This window comes from Denticeps clupeoides, chromosome 9 (genome assembly GCF_900700375.1).
Source record: "Denticeps clupeoides chromosome 9, fDenClu1.1, whole genome shotgun sequence".
Classification (NCBI taxonomy): domain Eukaryota; kingdom Metazoa; phylum Chordata; class Actinopteri; order Clupeiformes; family Denticipitidae; genus Denticeps; species Denticeps clupeoides.
The window spans coordinates 13,578,315-13,606,217 of record NC_041715.1 but is presented as its reverse complement, the minus strand read 5'-3'; the positions used below and the strand labels follow the sequence as shown (position 1 = coordinate 13,606,217).

At 47.2% G+C, this 27,903-nt stretch overlaps 1 protein-coding gene across 2 annotated transcripts; it reads right to left on the bottom strand.

Moving 5' to 3' along the window:
• Window positions 1-473: 473 nt before the first annotated feature.
• igfbp2b (insulin-like growth factor binding protein 2b) lies at window positions 474-14,868 on the bottom strand. 2 transcript variants are annotated; one of them, XM_028991120.1, is made up of 4 exons: window positions 14,466-14,868; window positions 3,803-3,936; window positions 2,564-2,713; window positions 474-1,745 (listed from the first exon to the last, which is right to left on the bottom strand). In XM_028991120.1, the coding sequence occupies exons 1-4, from the start codon at window positions 14,833-14,835 to the stop codon at window positions 1,587-1,589; spliced, it is 813 nt and encodes a 270-aa protein (XP_028846953.1). In that variant the 5' UTR covers window positions 14,836-14,868; the 3' UTR covers window positions 474-1,586. The 2 variants fall into 2 exon arrangements, with proteins under 2 accessions (XP_028846953.1, XP_028846954.1); XM_028991121.1 differs by having other exon boundaries at window positions 3,803-3,933.
• Between the last annotated feature and the right edge of the window lie 13,035 nt (window positions 14,869-27,903).

Here is a 27,903-nt window from a genome sequence, read left to right as displayed (position 1 = left end):
AAGCCCATGGAGGGCAGGTCCTGCACTCACACAATGGCAAACCTGTGTTTATTTATAGGTACTTTGCCCACTTAATACTACATTTGTCAACGTCTGTCCCCAATCCTAATCTCACCCTCTGTCAGCACTTCATTAGTAACCGCTGACCCCCGCAGGCGTCCCCCCAGCCGGCCCCGTGGCTGTGACCCTTGTCTGGTCTGGAGAGAACGGAGGGGGGGGGGGGGGGGGGGGTCTCTCAGCACTTTCTCCACAGAACGGCACAGAAATAATCGGGCAGGCGGTCGGCGAGACTGACCCACTCACACTGCTGGCCCCAGCGAGGGAGGGTACGGGGGAGAGGCAAGGAGGGGAGAGATAGTGGGAGCAGGGGAATGGGGTGGGGGCGGCCGACGGTGGGACCCACGCTGTGCTCTTTAACCATGGGAAAGTGGAGACTTTCTCGGGGAAAAAAAAAAAGCAAAAACAAGAATCAATAGAGTCGGTCTCCATTTATTTATTTTATGATAGTGTTTATTTTATTATTTTTTACTTGACATCCACTGGTTCATTGTAAAGACAGCTGTGCAAGACTCAGCAGACGCTTGCAGCATATGCTTGCTGGGGGTTTTGTAAAAAAAAACAAAAAAAAAAAAAAAAAAGGCTGAACAAACACAAGCGCAACCTGGACAGACGGCCGGCAGCTGCTGGGACTATATCAGAGACTGGCCTGCCTGGAATACCGATACTGGCTGACCTGGCGAATGCAGGACCCTCGCTCAGGCCACTTAACCTATGAATAGGGAGAGACAAAGGTCGCTCGCTCAATAACAAATTTAGCTTAATACAAGTCTGCGTTTAACCCTCGAACGGACGGGGCCCTGCGCCTCGTCGTGGCCCAAGTCACGCCTTCCGTTCCCTGTACGTCACTGATAATGGCCTACTGGAACCAGAAGGGGACACACACAAATAAAAAAAAATCACACACACAGGAATAAAAATGGATAAAAGATTTTTTTGGGATGAACTAGTTCAGTTGTTCCAGAATGAAAAAAGGTGTTTTTCTTTTGATTCTAGATGAAGAGTAAATAAATGTTTCTACTGTTGTAGTAAACTTTTCAAATATTATTTATAATATATACATTTTTTTAAATCAACGGGGAATCTACCTGAAATTGATTAATGGGATTTTGCACAGATAGCCATTTCCCTGCATGCATAATGTAATACAATCCATACAAAGATGAATTTTCTATCTAACAAGAGCGATCTTTAATTATCATGTATTATATGAATTACCAAAACTCCCCCACGTGCCACGGCAACTACTGCACTGGTGGGCAATGGTGGTAATCGTTTTAAAATAACGTTATTAACCATTCATCTATATCATTTGAACCGGATCTTAATTAGATGAGTAGCCTCAGACCATTGACATTGAACGTAACAGAACACTGTTCTGAAAAAAGATTTTTTGTGTGTGTGTGTGTGTGTGTGTGTTTTTTTCTTTATCCCTGCACACACACTTCCAGCCATGCATGCACCATAAACCTGTGTAGGACGTTGAAGTGTCTGAGACTCCTTTGAGGTTGCGAGAGTCCCGGAGACATTTATTTCTGCATGGCCGTGGGCAGCTCCATCTCCGGGCTGTTGAGATACTGGTTGCAGTTGGGATCTCCCCTCACCCTCGGGGACGATTCAATCTGGACGCCCGTGTGGGGGTTGACGCACCAGCATTCGCCCCGCTGCCCATGAGTAGACAGGTGGCACTGGAACACAAGGAGAAAGGGGAAGGTTGGGGGTTAGAGGGCTGGCTGGCCGGGTCGGAAGAGAGAGAGGGGGGTGGAGTTAATGAAGCACTTTTGTGCAGTCATCGGTGGGGAGCACTGGGGATTGGAGGCCTGGACCGACAACAACCATTTGAGACTCATTTGTCCTCTGACCCCCGCTGGGCACTTCGAAAAATGAGGTCATAATTGAACAGGACACAGCTTACGCTGGGACCAAAAACAGGAGGAAAAAAAAAAACGGCGAAGAACAAAAAAAGTGACGGTTACTGTATTTGCGAGGGGAGCAAGACGACTGCGAGACAATAAAGTGCGGAGTGAGGTAGAGTGTTTCTAGAGCTTTCACATCAAAACAATGGGCCCTGTGGCGCCGCGTCCAGGAGCCCATGTCCCCGTTTCACCTCGTCACATGTAACTCCTGGTGTGCGCTCGGGACGCCGACATGTCGTATCATTGTTTTGACCTGTTGCGAAAAATAAACCGGCATCAAGGTCGCAACAGGCGGCGGAAACTAAACTTATCTCATTGTGTCTGCCCCCGCAGACAGAATAATTACAATCGTTCTGCAAACATTCTTGCTCCGCTCTGTAAGCGGCCGCTCGGGATCACGCCATTGTGTTTTTTGTTCTGTCTTGTGTGTGTGTGTGTGTGTGTGTAGAAACGTCTGTGGCTACAGGTTTATGAAATGATTGCCCTCGGTGTTTTTGCTGAGGGACGCATTAATAGCACGATGACGAACACTTAGCCACCGTCTAGACTCTACAGAGCTAGCTGGCGCGCTGCAGACATCTGCGTGTTACCTGCTTCAGGTTGTACTGTCCTCTCTTGTCACAGTTGGGGAACTTCAGGTCGTACAGGTTCTCCAGCGGACCCTTGTTGTCGGGGAAGGTCATCTTGGAGATCTCCTCCAGAACCTGATCCAGCTCCTGCTGACACAGGGTCTGGGGAACCTGGAGGAAAAGAGGAAATTTGGGCCCAACGTTGACGCCCCCCTTCTCTCTCTCTCCCTGCCTCCCTCCATCCTTTTGTGACAGGACACACAGCTACATCAAAGGGCCTCAACTTCAAGGTTTCTCCGGGGGGCTTCGAGGTGCCAGGCTACGGGGACAGCCCAGCGGACTTGGACTGTGACTAGCCACTGTCCAGATCCGCTCCTGCAACTGGTTCCCCTCCTCCAGCCCTCAGAGTGCCCTGCTACGCTCCTTCATTGTTGTCCCCGTTTCTTTTTTGTTTTAATGGCTGCTATACAGAGAGTTAAACGAGGGGGAAAATTTGGGCATGTATATCATTGTTCATCCGGTTGAAACGCTCACAGCTTCTGATAACAGCCCAGGCTGGATGTCGTTCCCTTAAAACTCGGCTAACAAATGACGGCAGGCCCTTAAAAGCAACAATAACGCATTTTCTCTCTATCCAAATCATTTGTGACTTTTATACTGCATGAATACTGCATTCCATTTGTACAGTTGTTTTTCTACTTTTTTTTTTTTGTGCCAACATCATAAAACTGTGGCTACAGGTTCATGACATGATGTGTATATTTATAACGCGATACATTAATAGCAGTAATTGCCTCTATCTGGATCATTTTTGTGATGGCCAACAGGCCATCCGGTGGAAAAAAATTGCAATTATAAACACATTTTCTTTTGTATGTGTATTTGAGTGTGTGTGTGTGTGTGTGGTGGTGGTGGGTGAAGGGTGTATATTTACAGATAGAGGCATTGCCAGAAGAGGGCACTACTGTACTAAATTAATTGCCAACTTGGTCCATCCCTGTGCTACAGGCACCAAAACGACAGATTTAGTCAATGGGAATGGTGTCCAACATTTGTTGACAGATCCTGAGGATGACTTGCATTTACATTTACGGCATTTGGCAGACGCCCTTATCCAGAGCGACTTACAACATGCTTTTACCATCGATGAAGAGATCAATTCCGGTTCACTAGGACCCCCAACTATGAATACAATCTTTTTATTCACTCTGTTGTAGATTCTGTACACAAGTTCGACAATAAGAAAGTTACAAGACTTACTGTCCGGGGTCGAGGGGTTCTGGCCTCGACCGGTGAAACCTTCATCCTATTTTTCTTTTCTGTCAGGTACTTCTGCACGGCACCATCCTTGATGTGCTTCACAAATGGAACCTTGGAATCTTGGACGTCCCCTGCTGATGTCCACAACATGAGAAAATATGAAAACGAGAGCATTAGAATCCTAACTTGTGCGCATATTAACCCAATCAGACGCACAGATAACGTAACAACAAACAGAATCTTTTTACTTATGAGCCAAACGCAACAGTTTGGCACATCATCAGAGAACAACGGAGACAAGGTAATGACCGGGTCTTAATCACAGCTACTGATGGAGACGGAGCTGCCAGCTACAGATAGCTGCCTTTTATCTAGCAAATGAAAACACAGGTGAGCTTCAGTCCTGCTTTTCCTCACTTGAGAATAAAAATAGCTGATGTCAGGCAATCCAGAAAAAGAATCTACCGCTGGACAGCAGACTGCTTAATGTGGTTCCAAAAAAAGTACAAAGGCCATAAGAAATTAAATGCTACCTCGTCGTGACAGTAATGAACCAATCAAACCCTGCTGGGGTGGTAGTAGCCTAGAGGGTAACACACTCGCCTGTGAACCAGAAGACCCAGGTTCAAACCCCTCTTACCACACTTGCCTTTTTTTTTTTATGTAAATGTAAAAAAAAACGCATGGCCACTTTATGCAGGTTCATCTAGTTTGACTGGATTAAGGTGTGGTATAAAACCATCTTTGACCATGGAGATATGTCTTTATAGAGTTTATAGAGTTATTTTTTATGGAACCAATATCCTTTACGGGGCAGTGGTGGCCTAGCGGGTAAGGAAGCAGCCCCGTAATCAGAAGGTTGCCTGTTTGAATCCTGATCCACTGAGGTGCCACTGAGTAAAGCACCATCCCCACACACTAAAGGCCCCATCCACACAGGAACGCTTTTTCTGTAAAAACGGGTAAATTCCTATCTGATCTTGTCTTGCGTCCACGGGGCCCGAAAACGCATCCGTGTGGATGGCAGAACAGCTTTTCTTGTGAAAAAGCTGCATAAAGCAACTACAATAAATCTTCTCTATGGTGCACATTTCTAATGAAAAGACGAGGTTGGAGAACAATGACCTGTTCTGAATGTTGCATCCACAAGATCTGGAATGTTGTTCTCTACACAGAGACATAGAGAACGGACCAAACGCTTCTTTTTAACCCCCTCCACACCGATAGGTGGCGCTGTAACTCCCCGGTCTCACCCAAAGTGCTCTCGTTGTTTCGTGTCTAGTTTTTTGCTTCAGCTTAACACAGGCAATAACAGTTATTGTGAATCCACAATATCAGACAATAACAAATAATTATATACAACATTGACATTTTAATTAAAAGTCAGTTTTTCATTGAAAAACAATGTTGTGAAGTACAACTTGAGAAACATCTTCTTCACTACAAGAAAAAGACACTTTACTAAATCACAGCGTGCATTGCAATAATAAAGAAGAAAGAAGAAGGGGTGGAGCCGAATGCAGAAATCAAAAAAGCACAAATCGTGGAATGGTGGAATGAAGAGTGTTCTAATAAAATCTTCTGAATACAGCAACAAACATCTGAATCATGCCAAAATTAGTCGTGTACGATAAATATACGATTCGCACACTCTTTATCCAAATGCAAATCATTTTGCAGCCTTAACAATTGTTGTATACCTGCACATAATGCATACTGGATGTGACTTTTGTGAACAAGCCCCTGCTCTATGGCTTTTTTTTCGGATGCAGAATAAGCAATACCATGTCTCCCTTTTCAACATGCATTTCTAAACACAACGTTCCTTCAACATTCCCTCAGGGACAGTCTCTGGGTCCCGGGACACTGATGTCAGGCACTGTGCTATTCGCTGCGGAGTTTAGTCACTTTTATTGGCACAGATGTAAGCCATCAGCCACTGCCCAGCTCTGCCAGACAAAAGGTCCACACAAGCCTGGTCATTTGCGCTCCTTTAATCAAAGCTCGGCAGTCCTTCTGTAATAATGGCCCTCTCTGAGCCTCCTCTCCTCATCCTGGGTTCTGAAAGCAGAAATGTATACACCCGTGGGGGTAGGAACTGGTACACGTCACAGTGTCTAACGCTTTGTCCACGAGCGGGCTGCTTTGGCCCCATCCATCGTGCTGGGCCTGCACTGGTAACAATGGTCAGATCTCTGATCTCATCATCGTCTACTCTGTGTCTTTAGCCTGACAAAAAGTGCTTCCACAGGTCACGTGACCAGAGCAGTAGCTGGGGACAGTTCAGATGATGTCACCAGAGTCCAGACAGCTGCTTGGGAAAGATCTAAGGGCTGTATGATTGGGTTAGTCTAGTTACGTGATCCTGTGCGCTCCGGTTTCATATCCAATGGTGTCAAGAAGACCCAGACCTTCACGGCCTTAACAGAATCAGAATAATTGTAATAGGTACAATGAAACTAGGTGCAACCTTTACTCATAAAGAGTCAAAGAACAAGCGCATGAACAGATCAGACATACATGCTACTTAAAAACTACATTAAAACTTGCACAAAACTGCAATTAGATGCTATATATACACAGTATGCAATATATACAAGGGAAATATATACAGTGAATTCAGTGCCCCGATGGCAACAGGATTAAAAACTGTTCCGCATCCCGTTGGTCCTTGTTCTAATACTCCTGCATCTTTTTACACGATGGCAGCCAATAGTTCATGGGCGGGATGTGATGGGATTAAGAAGCTTCCTGGTTTTCCAATGCAATGTCAACTGCTTGCTCCTCACCGAAGTGTCTCCCTGAAGGTTGACAGGGAATGGGGTGTGTGGTCCGGGTGTGGACATTCGTTCCTCTCCAGCTCATTAGGACCCCTACTTTCGGCATAGCCGCCGGTGTCTCACTGGGAGCATCTAGGCTGAAAAGCCCATTGGTTCTTGCGTATTTACATTTGGGAGTCCATATTTAGTCAGTGCCTAACTGTAAAAACAATGTCTAGTCCTTGGGCAATATTTAACTTTGTACCAAAATATAGATCTGATCCACAGCTGAAACTGAAATAGAAGAAGTGACACTCTGTATGCTTCCACGCTACGGTTATAGCGCAACTTGGCCATTTAATCAGACTCCTGTCCTGGTCTCAGTACTCAAGCATGGGAGAGGAATCGATTTATTGATAGACGTGTGTCGCACTCGGTTGCACTGTTCCTTGTTGACCTACTGCGTCACAGATCGCAATAATCTCCAGGCAACTTAGACTGGTGCCATGTCGAGTGGCGAGTAGGACAGCTTTTCATACCTGCGGCACACTGTGCACGCTTTGAGATGCATGAGATGCATGTGATCCCTTGTCAGGAAAAATTCCTCAAAGAAGGTTTGGAAAATTTCCTGTTAAAGTTTACGTTAATTAAAAAGCCTCCACGAGGTGGGCTTCATCTTATGTCAGTGCAAAGCTCCTGAACACCCATACACAATGGCGTCCATTATAGAAGTATTCGCCGCACGTTTATTTCTCCTTAATGAATATTTCTGTTTACCGGGTTGAGTTTGCACGCATGTGAAGGTGCATGAAGCCGAGCTCAGGCTAAGGCTGCACGATGCCAGTCGATGAAAGAGGGTTTGGTTTGCTCAGGCCCCAGGGTGATGACACAACCCCCTCCCCTTTGCATCCCTCCTCACGCGCAAATGGAAAACCAACAAGAAGACACTGACATTGATTGAAATCTGTCCACAGTTTACTCTCCTGGTTAAACATCGACTGGAAAAAAAAAAAAAAAAAAAAACTCCCCCACATACAGGAATACCAAGTAACAAGATGAGGGGCGCACTTTCTTTTGCAACAGAGGACCCTGGCCCTTGGCTTGTTGCACAGAAATATACATTTTATTTTGTAACAGTGCAGTTAGGCCACTGGCTCGCTTGACTTTTTTTTTTTATGTCTTTTAAAGAACACCTGGTGACAGACGCACAAACATTGTCAACAATTTCCCCTTAACGGCTGAAATAAAGAGGCCATGGCAGGCTTCAAACCATCTAAAAAGCCATGAGGACTTTACCGTAACGTTTCAAAGCTTGAAACACCCGAACCTCTCCCTCTCCGAACACCCTGCATGCACCCGCAGCTTTTTTTTTTTTTTGGCCTCTGAATTTGGTCTGCATTTAGCCTTCACAGTGAAACGCTCAATGAAAACAGTTCCTGGTATTGTCATCAAATTTAAAGTGCCATTTGGTCGCAACCCCTGGGGCTGTGGCTCCGTTGTGTTTATAAGGCAACCAGGCGCAGCCACAGGCATCCGTTTCCACACAATGCCTGTTTTTTGGTATGTAACGGGAGAGAGGGGGGAAAAGAGAAAGAATGTGGTTATGATGACATATTGTATAAAGTGTAAATTGTCACATGTGATACACAGCAGCACAGCACACGGCGCACACAGTGAAATTTGTCCTCTGCATTTAACCCATCACCCTGAGTGAGCAGTGGGCAGCCATGACAGGCGCCCGGGGAGCAGTGTGTATGTTGCTCAGTGGCACCTCAGTGGCACATTTGGGGGATCGGGATTCGAACCGGCAACCTTCTGATTACGGGGCCGCTTCCTTAACCGCTAGGGCACCACTGCCCTGCATTGTGGCATTTGTACACAATATAAATATGTCTTACCCCCTCCTCCGCCATCTGCAATATCTATGGTGTTACACCACACTCATTCTATTCCATTCCTTTTATTTTCATGTCAGTGACACACAATATGTCCTATTATATGCCTGACTTTTTTTGCACAATAATTATACTTTTATAATCTTGGTTTTACCATAGCCCATCATCATACTTGTCAATAGTTTTAGTTTGTTTCATTTTACATCAGTGGAAGTTAAACATATTAAAAATGAGTACTTAATATGACCAGAAGTCTTTTTATATTACTGCTAATATTACTGCGAGCCTGGCACTATTGGTGCTATATCCTTCCTGTAGACATTATAATTGTGTTATAAAGTTAACCCTTACTGGAGAGAGGGACATCAGAGCTTCAGAGTTGTTCTGAACCACGTAACCCGCTGCAGGTGTGAGGCCGGCATGTCTTACATAAAGAAACACAAGACACAAGACAATGCAGAAACTGCAGAGGTGCACAATGTTCTTGGTGAAGACTAAGGTATGTCTTCAAAAGTCACATACTGTACCGCACGCCTCACCAACCACAAAACATTACTCGGGTTTCTCTGTTCGGAACGCTTACGTAATAAAAAAAAAAAAAAAAAAAAAAAAGGTTTCTGTTGCCACAGTATCTGACTGTGGAAATTTACGGGAGACATTCGTTCTTGCTGACAAAAGCTTTACCAGCCTGTGGCAAGCTGACTGTCCTCCGAAAGATGAGCTGGGCCCAGGACTTCTGCCTCAGCTTTGGTCTTATCTGTAATTACCAAAGACAAGGCGGCGGTGCAGAGCCCATCAATCACCGTCATGCTGGAGAGGAACTTGGTGAATCAGCTATTTCTATGCAGGTGCTGTGTGTGTGTGTGTGTGTGTGTGTGTGTGTGTTTGGTCATTTCTTATACACTCATGCATGCAATAAAAAAAGATAAAAGCTTGGGTAATAAAAATGGCTGTGCCGGGACCTTCTGCATTGTCTGAGGGCCTTCATCCGATCTTAAGGCCTGGCGGTGTGCACAGCCTTTCGCTTACCATAATCACTTTGTTAGCACCATGGCAACAGCCGTCTACCTGCCGAGTGTAGCCTGGAATCTGGCATTAACTGCGCCTTGTGCCGCGCAGGGATGCTCTCCTGCCACGCTGCATAATTCCCGCTCGTTGCTAGGCATCCGCTATTTTGAACACACATCTGTTTGGATTTGTTTGATTAATAGCACAAATACGAACATTTCGAAGCGGAGCCAGTTTAAAACGATGCGAAATATGCAAATACAAAAATCTGGTTTGCTTACTCAAAGGAAAACCTTTAAAATGATGATTTATGAGTTATTTCTAGACGTTATTAAGAATCTGGATCCAACTTTCTGTCACTTTTTGTTTTCCCGGCTGGCCCAGAAAGCGTGTTGAGTCAGACGGGCCGTGAGGAACCTCTTCAGGGTCGCAGGTCCTGACACGCAGCCTCCACCGAATTAGGCACCTGCAGGGGCGATGGAAGGAGGGGGCCTGGAGCAAGCCTCAGCACATCGCCGGGCTCCAAGGGACATAGATCACGGTAAAAAAAAAAAAAAAAGTGTAAACGGGAGCGAAAGGTCAGCCAAACACGTGAAGCTGAAGAGGACAGGAGGGAAAGGCGTAAATCCCGCTGCCAGAAAACACTGATTCCTGTGTTGTGCTTCATCTGTTTATAGGAAGTCATAGGAAGCCTTTGCTAGAAACGAACTCAGCGTGTAGTGCTGTGCTCAGCACCGTTTCGAAAGTAGCGCCCACACAGCGTTCTCGGCTGATCAAGATTCCGTAAAAAGGTGGCATCCGAGGTAAAGGGGTCTACGGCCGCGAATGAGCCGAGCGAACATTCCTCCTCCTCACCGTGCATCACGCTCACTGTTATTTTTTACTGGATGCAGTAAAAACCCGCGACTCCACAAGCAAGATATTTGGCCGCCGCTCTCCCAATTTCCATAACAGCTAATATAATTCAAGTAGCGAACCGTGACCTCACATGGGATTCTTGGACAAAGGACGGAGGGGTAGATCTCACCGCGCCGACGTTTACCTTAGTAAGTGGCCAGCGGGTCTTGTTTCTTTAAACACAAGTGGTGTTCGTATTGCCCCAGCGTCTGACCAGCCAACGGCAACACTTGTTTCGCAGCGCCGAGAGAGCTGCCGTGGGAGACGTATCACACAAACACTGGCTGGGAACACTGGGAGGCCAACGCTGGTGACCAGCACGCATCGAGGGACTTCAACAGGGGCAACGCCACATCGTACTTCTCAGCCAAATGGTTGGCGAAGTTGCGAAACTGGGCCAAATTCGAGCCAAGTTAACGGCCCACTGTGTGCAAGAACACATGCACAAGAAATATCTTTTACCATGCTGGCCAAAACGTGCCTGGATTTGCCAAGCCAGGAGTATTTTTGTAAAGCTTGATTTAAAGTTTCATTGAATAAACACAGTACACATTTGCTGTACAGGTTATGGTACATGGCAAATTTATATTTATACTTCCACCTTTCTGATTGTGAAACGAACGTGACGCTACGCCGCATGCCGGCAGTGCTGCGGAATCACCACTTCGGTGTCAGACCATCCCAATATGCATTTCACTTAACACAAAACTTTTTGATTAATGGTGAAAACGTAAATTGGAACGCACAAGGAATGTTTTAACTTCTGTGTCCTTTTAGGGTAACAAAAGTCATATTTTTATCATTTGATGTCAATGTCAAGTCATCTTCAAAAATGTGGATATATTGGATACCATTTAGTCAGTTGTTGTCACTTGAGTTCTTTGCTGGGGTCTGTAACCTTGAGTTCAAACCTATACAGAACTGACCACGTGATATGTTCTACAAACACGTGACCTATTTCTTTACTCATGGGTGAAGGGGGTCGCCGCTGAATTTAACTCCTGATGCAACCTGGTCCTTCTATCGGACACTAAGTTCAACGCGTAGCCCGTCATGGAACTGAGAACCAACTTCCGGCTCAGCGTCATCAAACATCTGCACACAAATGACATGTGACATGAACCACATTCTTTTGATCACCTCAACCCCAAACTTGGTCTCCTACATCAGCTGCTGCATCCACGAAAGGGTGAAAGGGTGAAAAACACAGCAGTACTTCAGAGTAACGGTGGTAACGCTGGCACTAGTAAAAACTAGTAGTAGCCTAGTGGGTAAGACACTCGCCTATGGACCAGGAGACCCAGGTTCAAATCCCACTTACCTCCATTGCGTCCCTGAGCAAGACACTTAACCCTAAGTTGCTCCAGGGGGGACTGTCCCTGTCACTACTGATTGTAAGTCGCTCTGGATAAGGGCGTCTGGTAAATGCCGCAAATGTAAATGTAAAACGATTGGAAATGGGTGGGGTCTGTGCAATTCTGATATGGAGCAAACTGTCACGCAGGGTATATAATGGCAATTTGGTAATATACTTCCAAAATAGTGTGTCTTGTGGGATGTAGCCGGTAGTTGCAGTTGTTGGTGCCCAACAGAAGAAATTCTAGTTGAAAACCGTATTATTGGTTATACCAGCGCTATAAATGTAGACAGCATACCAGTTCACATGTACAGCTTTTGGCAGAGTGAGTGCTTTAAAATGTCCACCATTTAAACCCCTCTTTTGGTTCACTAGGCCCCGATCTGTGAACACTATTAGCTTATCTCAGAATCCAACCTTTTTTTTTTGGTAGAAGCAGTGTGAGGTTCTGGACAACGTTCTACAAGGAAAGCATGCTAATTGTACTCAAGCGTCTACCTAGACTGGTGAGGGCCACATACGGTCTTTACAGTACTCGCCAGTGACCCAGATTCTTCACAAGAAAGCGGGTCGAGATGTTGACTTTGAGGCACGTGCTTGAAGGGTTCCACACCTTGCTTCACCTGGTTCAGACGACGCGATGGTGACAGACTCACTGACTCCGACACGAGATTTGGCCGAGTGGACACGGAGCCGCAGCCAATGACAGCGCGGGACACGGTATAATGGGCACACTGGCCATGTGTGCCAATCCAGCTCCTGACACGCATTTCTTTTTCTTTTTTTTAAATCAATCGTTAATCAGTCGTCCGTTTCATTAGAGGGCTGCGCCACTTCCTGTCTCACTTATTTTAATCACAGAGCGTAATTACAGAATCTCATAACGAACAAGTTGGGGGTCAATCGTTGTGCACTGTGTGTGACCCCGGCCACCCCCCCCACCACTAGTGTAGTATGAACCCTTACGACCCTTCCACAAGTCAGAAGGTTTAGTTCTGTGAACTTCTTCTGACAAGCCGCTGCCTCCTCATGTCAGAGCAGAACATTCGTCCGAGTGGTTTTAATGTTGTGCCCGATTCTGGCCGTGGGACATCGGCATTCACATTTCCCTCTCTGAGAAATGCCAGTAAATACATGGGAGTGGTAGTAGCCTAGTGGGTAAGACACTCGCCTAATTCACCACGAATTACCACGGTGTCGCCGAGCACTCTGGTGCCCGCTAAACCTGAGTGTCTCCAGGAGGACTGTCCCCGTAACCACTCATTGTGAGTCGATAAATGATGTAAATGTACACAGATCACAAGTCTCAATGTGGCAGGATGAGGAATGAAAACTACGGATCGTACCACCGACGAGTTCTCTGGGCCAAAAAAGGAGGTCAGTGGCACCAGACCTTTGCGATGTGCCCATCAAACGTCCGGAGAGGAAAGCCGGTGATGATAAAATGCACAGTGACCTCGTTAGAATCCACAGCTTCACCACAGTGGGACCGAGGAACGCACTAATTAAGGCTCTGAGGCCAAAACGTATTTGTGTCCAAAAATAGAACCCGGGTCATTATCCAATGGCTAACAAAGACTTCTAAATGTGGCTACCGTCTGTCTCTGATGACCGTACACAGCGAAAGATCCTCAAGGTCCAGGGCTGATTCCGTTATCTGCTCTCCGCCACTGCAGCGTGGTTTTCGCCGTGAAACCTTGGGGTCTTTTCCTCTGACTGCGTCCTGGCGGCGTGACAGAGGTTCGGCGAAACATTAGCCGGGCCCTGCGGGCACCTCTGACACCGTTATCGGAAAAGTCAACGGGAAGCGAGGATTCCTTGGCAACAATCTAGTTCCTGTTTGACGAACTCTCGGCCAAACATAAAAAAAAATATGTATGTATGTGATTCATTGGATTAGAAAGAAATCAGCGTGGATGAAATCCCGTGCACCGGTTTCTGGGTTTCTGCGGTGGCATCAATCAGTAAAAAAACAAAAAAAGCAAAAAAAAACGAAAAAAAAAAAAAACAGATGTGTGGACAAGTGTGGACAGGACCTCGAAACGTTTACCATGATGACGGGTGCCAGTTTACATTACAGGCTTCCAGGTCCGACTTCCCGGGGGAAAAAGACGACGGTAAATAGCTCGCAGCACGGGCCACCGCCAACCTCTGCCGGCCTCGCCTTTAACCCCAGTGAAAGGGTGGAGCGCGGACCGTGGACGTTACCCGAGGGTCCCCTGAGAGAGGGACGGGGGTGAAGGGCCCAAGGACTCGGGGAAATTGTGCAAGCCTGCTGGCTGACGTTCCAGCGATAAGGCGATAAGGGTGTTTGCTCGCAAAGAGCAACAGTCTCGTGGTCAACTCTTCCTCCCCACGCTCCTTCTCCACATCCACACATCCCCACTGCGGGCGTCCTGAGGAGCTCAGATCTGACCTTTATTCTACATTTACATTTACAGCATTTACCAGACGCCCTTATCCAGAGCGACTTACAATCAGTAGTGACAGGGACAGTCCCCCCCCTGGAGACACTCAGGGTTAAGTGTCTTGCTCAGGGACACAATGGTAGTAAGTGGGGTTTGAAGCTGGGTCTTCTGGTTCATAGGCGAGTGTGTTACCCACTAGGCTACTACCTATTCTCAATTCTTCTTCTTATTCTTACTATTAATATTTTACACATGCATAATGACCAGGCTGCATTATTAAGCAAGGGTCCAATCTGTCATCCAGGAATAAATCCCCACACGTGACATTTTTCCACTCACCACCCTGCTCGTGGTTCTCGGGACCGGCCGTGGTCTCCGCGTCCACTTTGTGTCCGCACTGCCCCAGCCCCTTCACCAGCTGCTCCAGCGGCATGTCCGAGTCCGGCCGCGGGTAGCACCGCAAGCCGCCGGAGCATCTCGGGGTGTACACGCCGCACGACTCGCCCAGGCTCCTGGCGCACACCGGGCAGCAGCCGCAGCCGGGCTCCCTCACGATCTCCGCGCAGGCGGCGGCGGGCACGGGGCACGCCGCCCGGCGCTCCGCGGTGCAGCCCGGGCAGCGGAACAGCACCTCCGCCAGCGAGCCGGGCGGCCGTGGCGGCGGCGCCAGCGACGCGAGCAGCAGGGCGCAGGCGAGACGCGGCAGCATGGCGGCCTGGCGAACTTGTAGACGCGGCCCAACTTCAGGTGGACGCGGCGGAGCGTGCGCGCGAACAGGTGAGGTCGGCCGGGCAGGACCCGGCTCTGCAGGGTCCTATTACCGCTCCTGTTCATTCTACCGCCGAGCCCCTGCTAAGCTGGACCTGGGGACACCTTCTCATTCATTCAACGTGTTGTCTTTACTTTCAGGACCATTTACGTTGCTAGATCCTCACTGAAGGCATCAAAACTATGAATGAACACATGTGGAGTTATGTACTTAACAAAAAAAGGTGAAATAGCTGAAAACATGTTTTATATTCTAGTTTCTTTGCTCTGATTCCTGCTTTGCGCACTCTTGGCATTCTCTCGATGAGCTTCAAGAGGTCGTCACCTGAAATGGTTCTCCAACAGTCTTGAAGGAGTTCCCAGAGGTGTTTAGCACTTGTTGGTCCAGCTCACCCCAAACCATCTCGATTGGGTTCAGGTCCGGTGACTGTGGAGGTCAGGTCTCCACTTTTTGTTAAGTACATAACTCCACATGTGTTCATTCATAGTTCTGATGCCTTCAGTGAGAATCTACCAACGTAAATGGTCATGAAAATAAAGAAAACACGTTGAATGAGAAGGTGCGTCCAAACTTGTGGCCTGTACTGTATGTCATATTATTATTATTGTTGTTGTCTTTTTTTCTTTATAGTTTTGTTTTTTATGTTTTATCTTTTTTTTGGTTGGGGGTGGGGGTAGTTGAAGTTGCTGTCAAAATTTCAGTTTTGACATTGTTTTGTAAAATGAGGAAACCAACAAAAAAATTAATAAAATTACAATCCAATAATGCCCTAAACCTGCATCATGCACCGTGTGGTGCAAAACCCCCTGCAAAAACCTTTGTTTTATTTTTTTTTACAAAAAACATTTTAAAGCCTATATGGTGCACAATATAAAAAAATATTTAGATGGATCTAAAACGCATCATTATAGTCACCAAAGAAATATGGGAGGGAAATGTACTATATAATTTTTTTCTTTTAATCATAATTTCATTGCCAGCGTGAACACAGTTCACAGTCCCGCCAGGATTTCGAGATCACAAAAAGTTTAGGCCAATTCAACCAACCGCCAAAATGTCACCTGGATGCATGCGCACAGACCATAAAGATGCAAGTTGTAGTTCTTTTTCTTTCGCTCCCGTTAGCAAAATAAACATTTGATTTATTACTGAATTGTACTACAAAAAATACAGCTGTTTTCCCACAATTTCCACTTTCTCCTGCAATTTCACTTCCAAAAACATGGCAGCAGTCATAACACGTTTTTTTTTTTTTTTTTTCTTAGAAAATTGCCACTAAATCAGGCACTTTAGGCCACAACAATCGCACAAGAAAAGGCCACAATAACCTGAAGGTACTGACAGCGTGTCCATTTTCAACAGTCAAGAACGCAGAGCCCGTCCAGGGAATGTAACGCCGCCGGCATTTTTTGACATGACCGCTCTCCTTTCCTGTCATGTCTATTGACACTTAATTAAATCTGCGCGCTTGGGCCAAAACTGCTCGCCCTCCTGTATGCGGCCTATTGATTACAGAGTCTGGGCGCTGAGGTGTTGTGCCTACCCACAAAACAAGCCTCTGTTAACCCATATAATGTGGCTGTCTCTCACGGTGGCCCCGGAGACCGACCCGTGTTGATTTAAGGGCACAGAAATAGCACCTCACTGTGAAACCCTAGCCTGCAGTGGCGGACTGGCAGATTTAAATGAGGATTATTTTGTTTTGTGGGTGCCTTCTGATTTTATGGCATTCACGTATATATGGCCGGCGGCCTTTCTCACCGTGGAGGGTATGGGGGACGGCTGAAAAGCCCGTTTTCAGCCAGAGTTGAGATGAAGCTGGCCTGTTTATATAGGACCTCATGTCCTTTATAAAAAGAAACTGCCAGCAAGTGGCCCTGCCACGTTATAAATGCAGCCCATAGACAGAGGTTGGATGCAGGGCCTGAGGTGTTTGTTAGTCAAGAGAGTTTTTCCTTAGGCATTCTGCCTCCGGGTTTACACCAGTTGCACATTTGCTCTCATTTTTAAGGTGGAAAGTAACCTGATGAATTTTGTGCACAACATTCATAACTATGTCTTCATTTAGGGGATCGCTAACTTCCGGGGTCACATTTAAGGACATTTTATTGTTGTTGTTTATTGCATGTACATTGCAATGCGGACGCAGTATTATTATTCCAACAGCATAGATGATTGGTTCTGATGATCTGATTTCTTTTTCTGAAAACCTCCATACAGTGGGTACAGAACATCGTGGTGCTCTCACCTGTCTAGCTTTTAAAATCCAGACGGGGGGAAAAATGTCTTCTTTTCCAGAATGAAAAACACTTCCTGCTTCTGACCTCTGGATACACACCGAGATTTCCAGGCCGAGAGCAAGTGAAGTCTGGGCTGCCTTGGGCCAGCCTGTGAGGTAATGTCTGACAGGTGGGTCCCTCAGCACCACTGCTGACCTTATCCCAACTCTCAACAGGCACTCACATTAGCATACTAATTTCTGCTTTGCCTGGCATAGGGGCCAGTTTTGTTCGGCGGTCGGGAAAGCCCACCGTTTACCATTCTCCTTCCCCCCTGCGTCCTCCAGTGTGCAGGATAAGAGGCCATGTAATAGGTCCCTGGGTAATATGGCGGATATGAGTGTCTGCTGACTGTTTGGGTGGTTTTGTTATTACGGCTTTCCCTCCATGTCACTGTAATCCAATTGAATGTGACAAGACACAGAGCATACAGGCGTGGCTGGTGACAGCTAGGTTTGCTTGGACAAACTCGCTTTATGTATTTCATCTGAGGCCCAGCTACCAGTAGCCATTTGAGCCCTGATATCCTTGCCTGCCAGGGTGAAGTAACGTAAGAAAGTGGCCGCGCGGTAACTGGACTGTAGAATCATGCTAAAAGAAGGCAGCTGTGGTTCTAAAGCCAAAGGAATCGAATGACCATGGTAAAATATCATTAATGCAAAAAGAGGACATACTGAGCCCGGTTTCATGGTGCTACTATACAGTCACCTCTTGGTATCATTATCTTGGAGATGTTGGATAAATTAATCACCCAACCACAGTGTAATTATTTCTTTTTTATACAGAATGTTTTAATGGGATGAACCATAGCCCATTCTGGATTTACTCCATTCACATCAATATGTCACATGCACAAGTGTAGGCCAAGGTTCCACTTCCTCTGTTCCTTCTCCATTTCTCTTAGTTTCCTTTGCTAATGATAGATCTCTGTCTATCTGTAGACCACTCAACCCAACGCAAACATGCAAATCAATTAGCAGCATTTTATTTCAAGGTTTCTGACATTTATGAACACTTCCCACATGCCAAGTGCTTGGCTGTTCATCCAAAATATCCCCACATATGTTGCTTTTGATACAAAATATATTCAGAAACCCCTTTACTTTGTAAAAAAAAAGGTAATAAACTCGTTTCTTACCGGTTTCCATGCTAAAACGACTATAATTCATGACTTACTGCTTTATTATAAACATGTATCTGATTGGCCTCTTTGAACTGAACTGGGTGACCATCCCCTACCAATGCCAAAATATACAGTGGTTTAATAGTCGTGCCGCTATAAATAACTCTACTGAGCGTGTGGATCTGGACATCCTCTGCTCGGGGCTTTGGAGAACGTTTTTACAGACACGACATTGTTGGCGCAACGTTCCAGTGCTGTGAGGCTGTGATCTCTGTCTGCCACTGCCACCTGGAGCTTTTCATGGAGATACCACAGTATTAGCACTGGTACAAGGTATAAGTGACCATCACTTCACAGCCTGGTCACATCACATTTTTTCTGTACTTCTATAAACAGTTTTTTGTACCAATATTGGTACATTTGTGTTATGAATTCAGGTCAGGTTCCATTGCCACCACAGATGGTATCTCTAAACACTGATGGTCCCACCGTGCTTCATGTTAGCTGTAAATCATGATGCTGATTTTTTTTTTTTTTTTTTTTGGCTTAGGTCCTGAGGTTCCTTTGTAAAGACTGCCCCCTGGCTTCAGTGCCTTAACCACATAACTTCTCCCAGGGACTGGAGTCTGTGGGATGAAACCTCTGCTATCTTGGGTATAAAGAGCCGGGATCTCTGTCTTATGCCAGTTGGCAGCAGGAGCTTCCTTTGCCCCTCCTTAGTTGTGGCAGATCTTACCCCGTAAGGATCTTTCTGTCAAAGGTACCTATGCTCCAACTCTCCTAGAATTCAAGTTGTGGGAACCCATAGGGATGTTTTTTTTTTTTACGTATGCCAGCATTTTTATAGTTTTGGATGCGGCTGTGTTAGGAAGCTGCTAGCCTCTGGAGACCGGAATAAAATTTGTTCTTGGTTCTCCCTCTCTAAAAGCGTGAGCCTGAGACATGCTCTCCATTTTCGCCAAGGAGACACTCTGTACAAACAGCACATTCAGGATCACTAAGGACCTTAATGCGGATCCAGTCAGCCTATACGTTTGCTCTGAGGTTTAATAGGATTACCTTTGCATCTCAGTTAAATGGAAATGTTCTTCACTTAGCCATCTTTGGGAACTTCTTTGGTCACAAATGGATTATGCTTGCATTATGTATGTGTTGCTTAACAACGTGAGATGAATGTGTATTTAGCTAAATAGATTAAATTTTTCACTGGAGATTAAAACTGTCACGTCTTCGGGCTTACGGGAGAAGGAAGCGCAGAGGTCTGACATGCTGGGAAGGGTTTTATTATTATTAAATAAACAAACAAATACAAATAAACAATGGCGCGGTGGCCAAAACGTGAAATAAAAGGCAATAAACATAAACAAACCCGCAGGTGTGTGGCGATTGCCAGAACTGAAAATACTAACACACGGTTACAATGTCAAGTTCACGAAAATGCCGGAGATCTGGAAGGGGCGGAAACATACGGCATTTAAGGGGCATCAGGATTGGAGTCAGGTGTGGAGCCCAGCTGCAGGCAATCCTGACAGAGCCCCCCCTCCAAGGGCTACGTCCTCGGAGCCCCAACAGTACCATCAGTGGAGGCGGCGGGGCGGACGGCGGCAACCACAGGGCTCCTGCCCTGCTGTATCCTCTCCTTGGAGGACCCGGTCCCTCGGGCTGGCTCCCCGGCGTGGTCAGGCGTGGCGGCCCCGGTCCCTCGGGCTGGCTCCCCGGCGTGGTCAGGCGTGGCGGCCCCGGTCCCTCGGGCTGGCTCCCCGGCGTGGTCAGGCGTGGCGGCCCCGGTCCCTCGGCCTGGCTCCCCGGCGTGGTCCCGCATGGCGGCCCTGGTCCCTCGGCCTGGCTCCCCGGCGTGGTCAGGCGTGGCGGCCCCGGTCCCTTGGCCTGGCTCCCCGGCGTGGTCCCGCATGGCGGCCCCGGACCCTCGGCCTGGCTCCCCGGCGTGGCCCCGCATGGCGGCCCCGGACCCTCGGCCTGGCTCCCCGGCGTGGTCCCGCATGGCGGCCCCGGACCCTCGGCCTGGCTCCCCGGCGTGGTCCCGCATGGCGGCCCCGGACCCTCGGCCTGGCTCCCCAGCGTGGTCCCACATGGCGGCCCCGGACTCCCGTACCTGCACACAATAATCAGGGCCGATCCATCTGGGTACGTGCGGGCCCTGTCTCCGCACGTCCCCTCTGACACATCTTGTGTCACCCCCTGCACCGCGCAGGGAGATTGTCCCGGAGCCTCCGGCAACTGTTCCAGGCACCCCAGGCTGGTGCCTTCTGGGACTATGCAGCCCCTCTCGCTGCACGGCCCTGGTGCCAAGGGGGGGGGCATTGCCATACCATCCGGCTAGCCCCTTCTGCGTCCGTTGGGACAAGCAGGCCCTCTTCCTGCCTGTCCCAGCTGGGTCCTCATGCCTACCTGGGGGCTCTATGGCGCTCCACTCCTCTGGAGGCGGATGCAGGCCCATGCCTGGCCCATCCTCCTCACCAGCTACTGGAGGACCCAGCTCCATCGCTTCCCCACCTCCCCTCCCCTCAGGAGGAGCCCCCAATCTAAACTGCACCCCCCCAAAAAATTCTTTGGGGGAGCACCCCCCCCGGCTGGACTTAGGGGTACCTTGGGGCTCGTCCACCTTGCCTTGGACCGGTGCAGTCAGGCTGGGAACTCCCTCCCTGGGGTTCGGCTCTGCTGCTGGTTCGCCATCTGGTGGACACAAAGAGGGGAAATGAGGGCGACATACGGACACTAATGCCACGCACACACACAAAGACAAAGACAGACAGAAGAGAGGGTCGTCTGGCTCCCTCTCTGGGGTCTCCGGGACCTCCTCAGGGGGCACAGCCAGGATCTCGAGAGGTGCGACCTTCTTGTCGCCCGCCAGCGCTGGGTCTTCTTGCCCCGGATCCTGACTGGCACTGGATGTGGTGGAGGGGCAGAGTTCGATCCCTGGCTCAGGCTCTGGCCGATCAAACTCCGCCCTCAGTCTCTGCTGGAAGTCCCGAAAACTCCAGTCTGTCTCTCCCTGCTGCCTGAGGGCTGTGCTCCAGCCCCATGCTGATCCAGTCAGGCACGTGAGGATGGTGGTGATCTCATTTGTGTCTGCTGCCCCACTGCAGGGTCCTGGGACCCTTGGGCTGTCCTACACGGGGCTGGGCACGTCGCTGGAGATGGGCGTGTGGCGTGGGGGGTGGTGGATGTCTTCTCCAGCATGCGGGGGCGCTGGTGATGCGCTGCCGTTCAGCTTGGGAATGTCCAGGCAGAGGGAAGGCGGGTCGGTGACTGGAGCTGGGAGGGCATCTTCCCTGTGAGGCAGTTCTGGCAGTGCAGTTGCTGGCTGGCGACCTCCTGTCGCCCTCTTCCACCAGCTTACCCCTGCATCGCTGTCCTCCTCCTCACTGTTGTCGCACCTCTGGGACTGACGTGGGTTTCCACGAACCTCACGACGGTCATGGACGGGCACGATGGGCGGAGCCATCACGGCACCGACTGCCCAATTGCCGTCATCCTCGTCGTAGTCCGTGTCGACCTCGTACCCTCGGAAGTCACATGGATCTTCATGGATGTTGCGACAATCTCGGACGCGCGCGCTGGGTGGAGCCATCCCGGCCCCGACTGCCCAACGAAAATCCACGTCATTGTCGCTCTCATCATCCGTGTCCTCCCACCGGTGACTCCGAGGGTCGTCCACCCTGCGGACATCCTGGACCCAGGGTGCGATCAACTCCCATGGGCAGTACTCTGGCCATTCGGGCTGGAGCCTGCCCACCTCCTCGCTGGAGGGACGCCGCCATTGTCTCACCCCCCTGGACGTGACGCGGGTCCCCACGGACCTTGCGACGATCGCAGACTGGCGCGATGGGCGGAGCCCAACTCTCGTCTCCCGTGCTCTCGTCATCATCTGTGTCGTCCCAGTCCACGGGGAGCCTTGCCAGCAGAGCGCAGAGTTCTTGGCTCGACATGGCGAAGATCGTGGGGGTCGCATCTTCGGCGCTCGCTGCCCACGTCACTTCCTCGCTGCTGCCGACGCCAACGTCCTCGCTCCGCCCACTCACCCGCCGACGTTGTCGCTTCCGGGTTTCGCGGAGATTCCTGGTGGTGACGTCATCACGCGGCGCCGCGTACCACGGCTTCTCGGGGAGAAAACGCTCCACCAGAACGGGCGGCGCGTCTCTCCCCTGGCGTCCGCGTTCTTAGAATGATATTCCAGTTAAATGCGGCACAATGGCAGGTAATATGTCCATTGCTCTTTTAATTGAAGAATGCCAAGAAAGAAAATAAATCATTTTTGGACAATCTAACACCCAGGATAAAAGCTGGACCAAGCAATGAAAGGGCCGGCCTAAAAAAAAACTAAAACATTTCCAACTCCAGTTTAATGGCGGCTCACAGCACAAAGAAACAATAAAGGCCGCCTGGAGAAATCTTGATGATCTGGCATACAAAGCCAGATGGGTTCAGGAATTGAAGCAGGGGCTGACCTAATAGCTCCTCATTCCACTAGTCGCTCTTCCAGACTTAAACAGGAAGAAGGGGATGAAAAGGGGATAAGCAAAAAAAAACCTACCCTAGGGTACCCTACACTGATCAGACGTAACATTGTGACCACTGACAGTCTGGCGTAAATGTCATAGATGAACTTGTTACAGAGGCACCTGGTACTGTTTGGAATATTTGATGTTGAAGCAGGAAAAATGCCCAAGTGTAATGGCTAGTGTACTGGATCGTAGCATCCCTAAAACAGCAGCTCTTGTGGGATGTTTCCACTCCAAGACCTACCAGAGTCACGTTTATTGGTAAGTATGTGAGTGGACACATACAAGAGATTTGATTCTGGTTGATGGTTGTCGCTCAAGCACAACAGTATAAAACAACGACAATATAGGCTAAACCTTATATACAGAAAAATAAAGGTACAGAATACAGAGAATGTACATAAAGTGCGGTTGCAATGTTTCTATATTGTCTGCCAGAGGGAAGCAGTGTCCAAGGAGTGAGAGAACTGAAAGGATTTTATCCTGCCCTTTTCAGGACAGGACAGGGAGACACTGATTATCTTTTCTGAGACAATGATTATCATACGTACAGACTATTGAAAAAGCACTCCAAGCACTACCAAAAACACTTTTGAGGAACATCTGGTGGACCATGTTGTCCAATCCAGTAGAAGAGTGTAAGGGGAATTTTGTAGTTATTAGATGTAAAATGTTAAACGTCTGAGTACTGTGGAATGAATGCTACATTGCAGGAAGGCCATGCACTGAACTCTCCTCTCAGCAGAATGGTAACAGACAGGATGGCGCGCTCTTGGCTGAACTCAGACTAAGAAACAATGTATGTGTGTGTGTGTGTGTGTGAGACTGCAGGAGAGATAAATGCACAAAGAAATAGGCAGAGCGTTGAGCAGAGGGCACACATTCAAGTCTTTGGTGATTTGAGTGGTTGTCCATATGAACACCTTTGCTTTTATCAGTCAAGGTTAAAATTCCACCATAGCGTAGTTTACGGCACAGAAGATGTTAATGCCTGTTCTGATTGAAAGGTATCAGAACACACAGTGCATCACAGTTTGTTGTGTAATGCGCTACATAGCTCGGCACCATGCAGGGTTCCCATGATGATCTGTGTCACCAAAAGCACCTACAATGGCCACCTTGATCAATCTTGTTTTCTTGTCCAATTTTGTGGATAGAGTGCATCGTGTGCTTTGCTGGAAGACCCTTTGGGGAGATAGTGAGGCGGTGAAGGCAGTGTGATGACCCAATGAGGGTACATGGAGGATACATTAATTCAATTAACAACAGGCGGACACAATCAGGGCATCAGGAACACACAGTCTACACCAAACTTGTCACGACAGTCCTGAATTCACATTTTTTTCTGACCAACTTTTCCCCTTCCTGGAAATGTATTCCATGATGATAGTGGTGGCCTAGCGATTAAGGAAGTGCCCCCCCGTAATCAGAAGGTTGCCGGTTCAAATCCCGATGCCACAGAGGTGCCACTGAGCAAAACATCGTCCCCACACACTGCTCCCCGGGCGCCTGCCATGGCTGCCCACTGCTCACCAAGGGTGATGGTTAAATGCAGAGGACACATTTTGTTGTGTCACCGTGTGCTGTGCTACAGTGTATCACAATGACAATTGACTTTCACTTAGCGCCCTCTTTCAGCAGGATATAGGATGTGCTATAGGCACCACCTCGCAAATTCCAGGACTTGAAAGAGCTCCTAAGTGATCCTTGGTGCCAGACACCAAAGCATACTAGTGGGGTCCATGCCTTTCAGGAAAAGGGAGATATTTTCAATATAATGTTATAACAGAGCAATATAATGTTATAACAGATCCTTTTGGATATATATATATATACACACACACACACACACACACAGACAAGGATCCTGTTGTTATATAATGACTCAGGTGTAGATAACATCTTTCCATCCTATTGCTCCATCTCCCCCTGTCAGCATGGTATGTGTGAGTTTGGACTCATTACACTGAAGGCTGCCAGGCAAACTGTACCTGCCTACACGTTGCACGAAGGGAATATTTTCTGCACTTGACATGAGCTACGCTGCCAGTGTTTACAATGTGCCAGGGAAGGGGGGGAAATATCTGAAAATGATCTTATCACGACCATGCACATTTTGGCACTGATGTTCCCCCGGCATTCCAACCAAGTAAAGTTTACATACCTATCTCCTGCCCTCTTTACTCCATATGCCTCAGAGAGGGTAAGGTCAGCCAGAGGTTTTTGGAGTTGGTGCACATTTATGGAAAGCTAATGCCCTCTGATGGTTCAACTGGCTCCTGTGTATTAAAGAATCATCACTTCACACCCATCCACATACTGAAACAGATTTGTCTTCAGATTGATATTCACCAATGATTTATTTAACTGCACATGCCCTATTGTATCAGTATATACACACACACCCATGATGTTCAGATAATGTTTAATTCCAGTTTTTGAGGTCAACAATCAATTTCTACTGTTGTGCAATAAAACACTTTTTTTGCATGGCTGACATGAAATGCCACATACATTCACACTGTTGCACGCAATAATAATGCAATATAATTTTGATGTCATGCAAAGTATTTCAAATGCATTACTCTAATTAATCTAATAGAATAGATTACAAAGTCATATATTGGAACAGTGTATTTGTGGGGAAAGATACATAAGACAGAGATCCTTCAAAGAGTTGAAATTTTACTGCATCAGTCACTCTGATTCCTACCATTATCCCTTATGCATTGGTTCTTGGCAGGCATTTGGGAATCTGTGAACCTGAAGTATGGAATATTGGGGGATGGGGTTTAGAGGGGGGTGGGAAGAGGAGTTTAAAGAACTTGGATCATCATGGGAAAGGAAGTAAGCACTCAGCAACTAAGTCTTGGTGGTTGCAAAGGCAAAGTCTCAGCATTGCAGGAGGGTTCCGCTACATATTATTGGATCTGCAGTTTCAGGAAGAGGCTTTCTGAATGAGCCACAGGATCACTTTTGTTTCTCTGTGGCTTCGCTGACTCTGATCATCATTCTTGGCAAATTTTTAATTAAAAGTCCAAGGTAGGTAACTCTGTGTTAGTCCGTTTCCTTGACTCGGATATGTAGCTAGAATCAAAATGTGTTTTTACAGGCACTATTTTTGGACTTTATCTGGATGGCTGGATGGCCAAATGTAATAAACAATGTTATTTTCCACCCTTTTAAGAGACAGCAAATCTAATTTTTGTGCATGTTACTTGACAGTGTCAAATAAGCATCTTATTTAAAGTCATGATTCATGTGAGGGGAAACTGTTTGTTGGAGATATTAAAGACTCCACAACATCTGGTCCTCATGAGAAATATAGTCCCAGGAGTTGCATTTGTAAAGTGAGATATTGTTTCAAAATTGGAGCGTGCATTACCATCTGTTGGACTGTCTGCAAAGATAAAAAAATTAGGGCATTTATAATAGTATTGTGTCATTTTCATTAATTATTAAATTACCAAATTGCTGTACCATGAGCCATGAGAAATTATGCTGTCAAAAGAAATGTTAGGATATGCATAACATAAAAAATATGACGATATTAAGCCCTTCCCTTGTTTATTTATGTCATATATCAATACTTATTTTTTAACAAAGATTTCACCATGTGTTATGGCTTTTGGAAAGTATTTCACAGTGCATCACTTTTTCCACATTATGTTACAACCTTATTCCAAAATGGATCAAATTAATTATTTTTCCCCTCAGAATTCTACACACAAGACAACATAATGGCAAAGTGAAAAAAGTTTACTTGAGATTTTGGCAAATTTATTACAATTTCAAAGACTGAGAAATACATAAGACTTTGTATTCACACACTTTGCTGTGAAGCTCAAAATTGGTGCATCCTGTTTCCCCTGATCATCTTTGAGATGTTTCTGCATCTTTACTCAAGTCCACCGGTAGAGAAAACTGTTGGTTGAAAGTGAAGTGCAACACTGCAGCACAGCACACAGTGACACAATGAAATGTGTCCTCTGCTTTTAACCATCACCCTTGGTGAGCAGTGGGCAGCCATGACAGGCGCCAGGGGAGCAGTGTGTGGGGACGGTGCTTTGCTCACTGGCACCTCAGTGGCACCTTGGCGGATCAGGATTCAAACCGGCAACCTTCTGATTACAGGGTCACTTCCTTAACAGCTAGGCCACCACTGCCCCAGGACAACTCTGTGAGTGTCCTTAAGTAATCCAGCCAGAGCCCAGACTTGAATCCACCTGAACATCTCTGGAGAGATCTCAAAATATCTGTGCACCGACGCTTCCCATCCAACCGGATGGAGCTTGGGAGGTGCCGTAAAGATGAATGGGCCAAACTGGCCGAGGATAGGTGTGCCAAGCTCGTGGCATTATATTCAAAAAGACTTGAGGCTGTAATTGCTGCCAAAGGTTCATCGACAAAGTTTTGAGCAAAGGCTGTGAATAGTTATGTAAAGTTCATGAGATTCCTAATTTTTTTTATTTTAAATCAATTTCAAGTAAACGTTTTCATGTTGTCAATATGGTGTGTTGTGTGTAGAATTCTGATTGAAAAAATTAATTTGATCCATTTTGGAAAAATGCTGTAACATAACAAAATGTGGAAAAAGTGAAGCACTGTGAATACTTTCCGGATGCACTGTAATGCATACAGGTTCAGAAAAACGTAGTTTCAACCTGAACTGAAGATGCCTGTAAATGTACAGAGACCAAAACTTTATAAAGCTGGTGGACAAAGAACTTTTATAAGCACAAAACTTTTATAAGCACAGAAGCATTTTAATTTGACTTTGAGGGTCCCCCAACCAGTTTGGTCCTGTGTAATCATTCCTCTTTGTCCCTCTACTATGATGCCCATGGAAGTCATCATGTCTGATAAAAACAGACTTGGAATTCATGTAAAGTCAAAATAGGGACGAAAAGATGCCGCTGCAGCACACAACGAACTGTGTGTTCTGCATTTAATCACTCACCCTTGCCCGGGGAGCAGTGAGTGGGGATGGTACTTTTGCTCAGTGGTACCTCAGTGGCACCTTGGCGGTTCAGGATTTGAACCTGCAACCTTACGGGTCCTCTTTCTTACCCACTAGGCTACA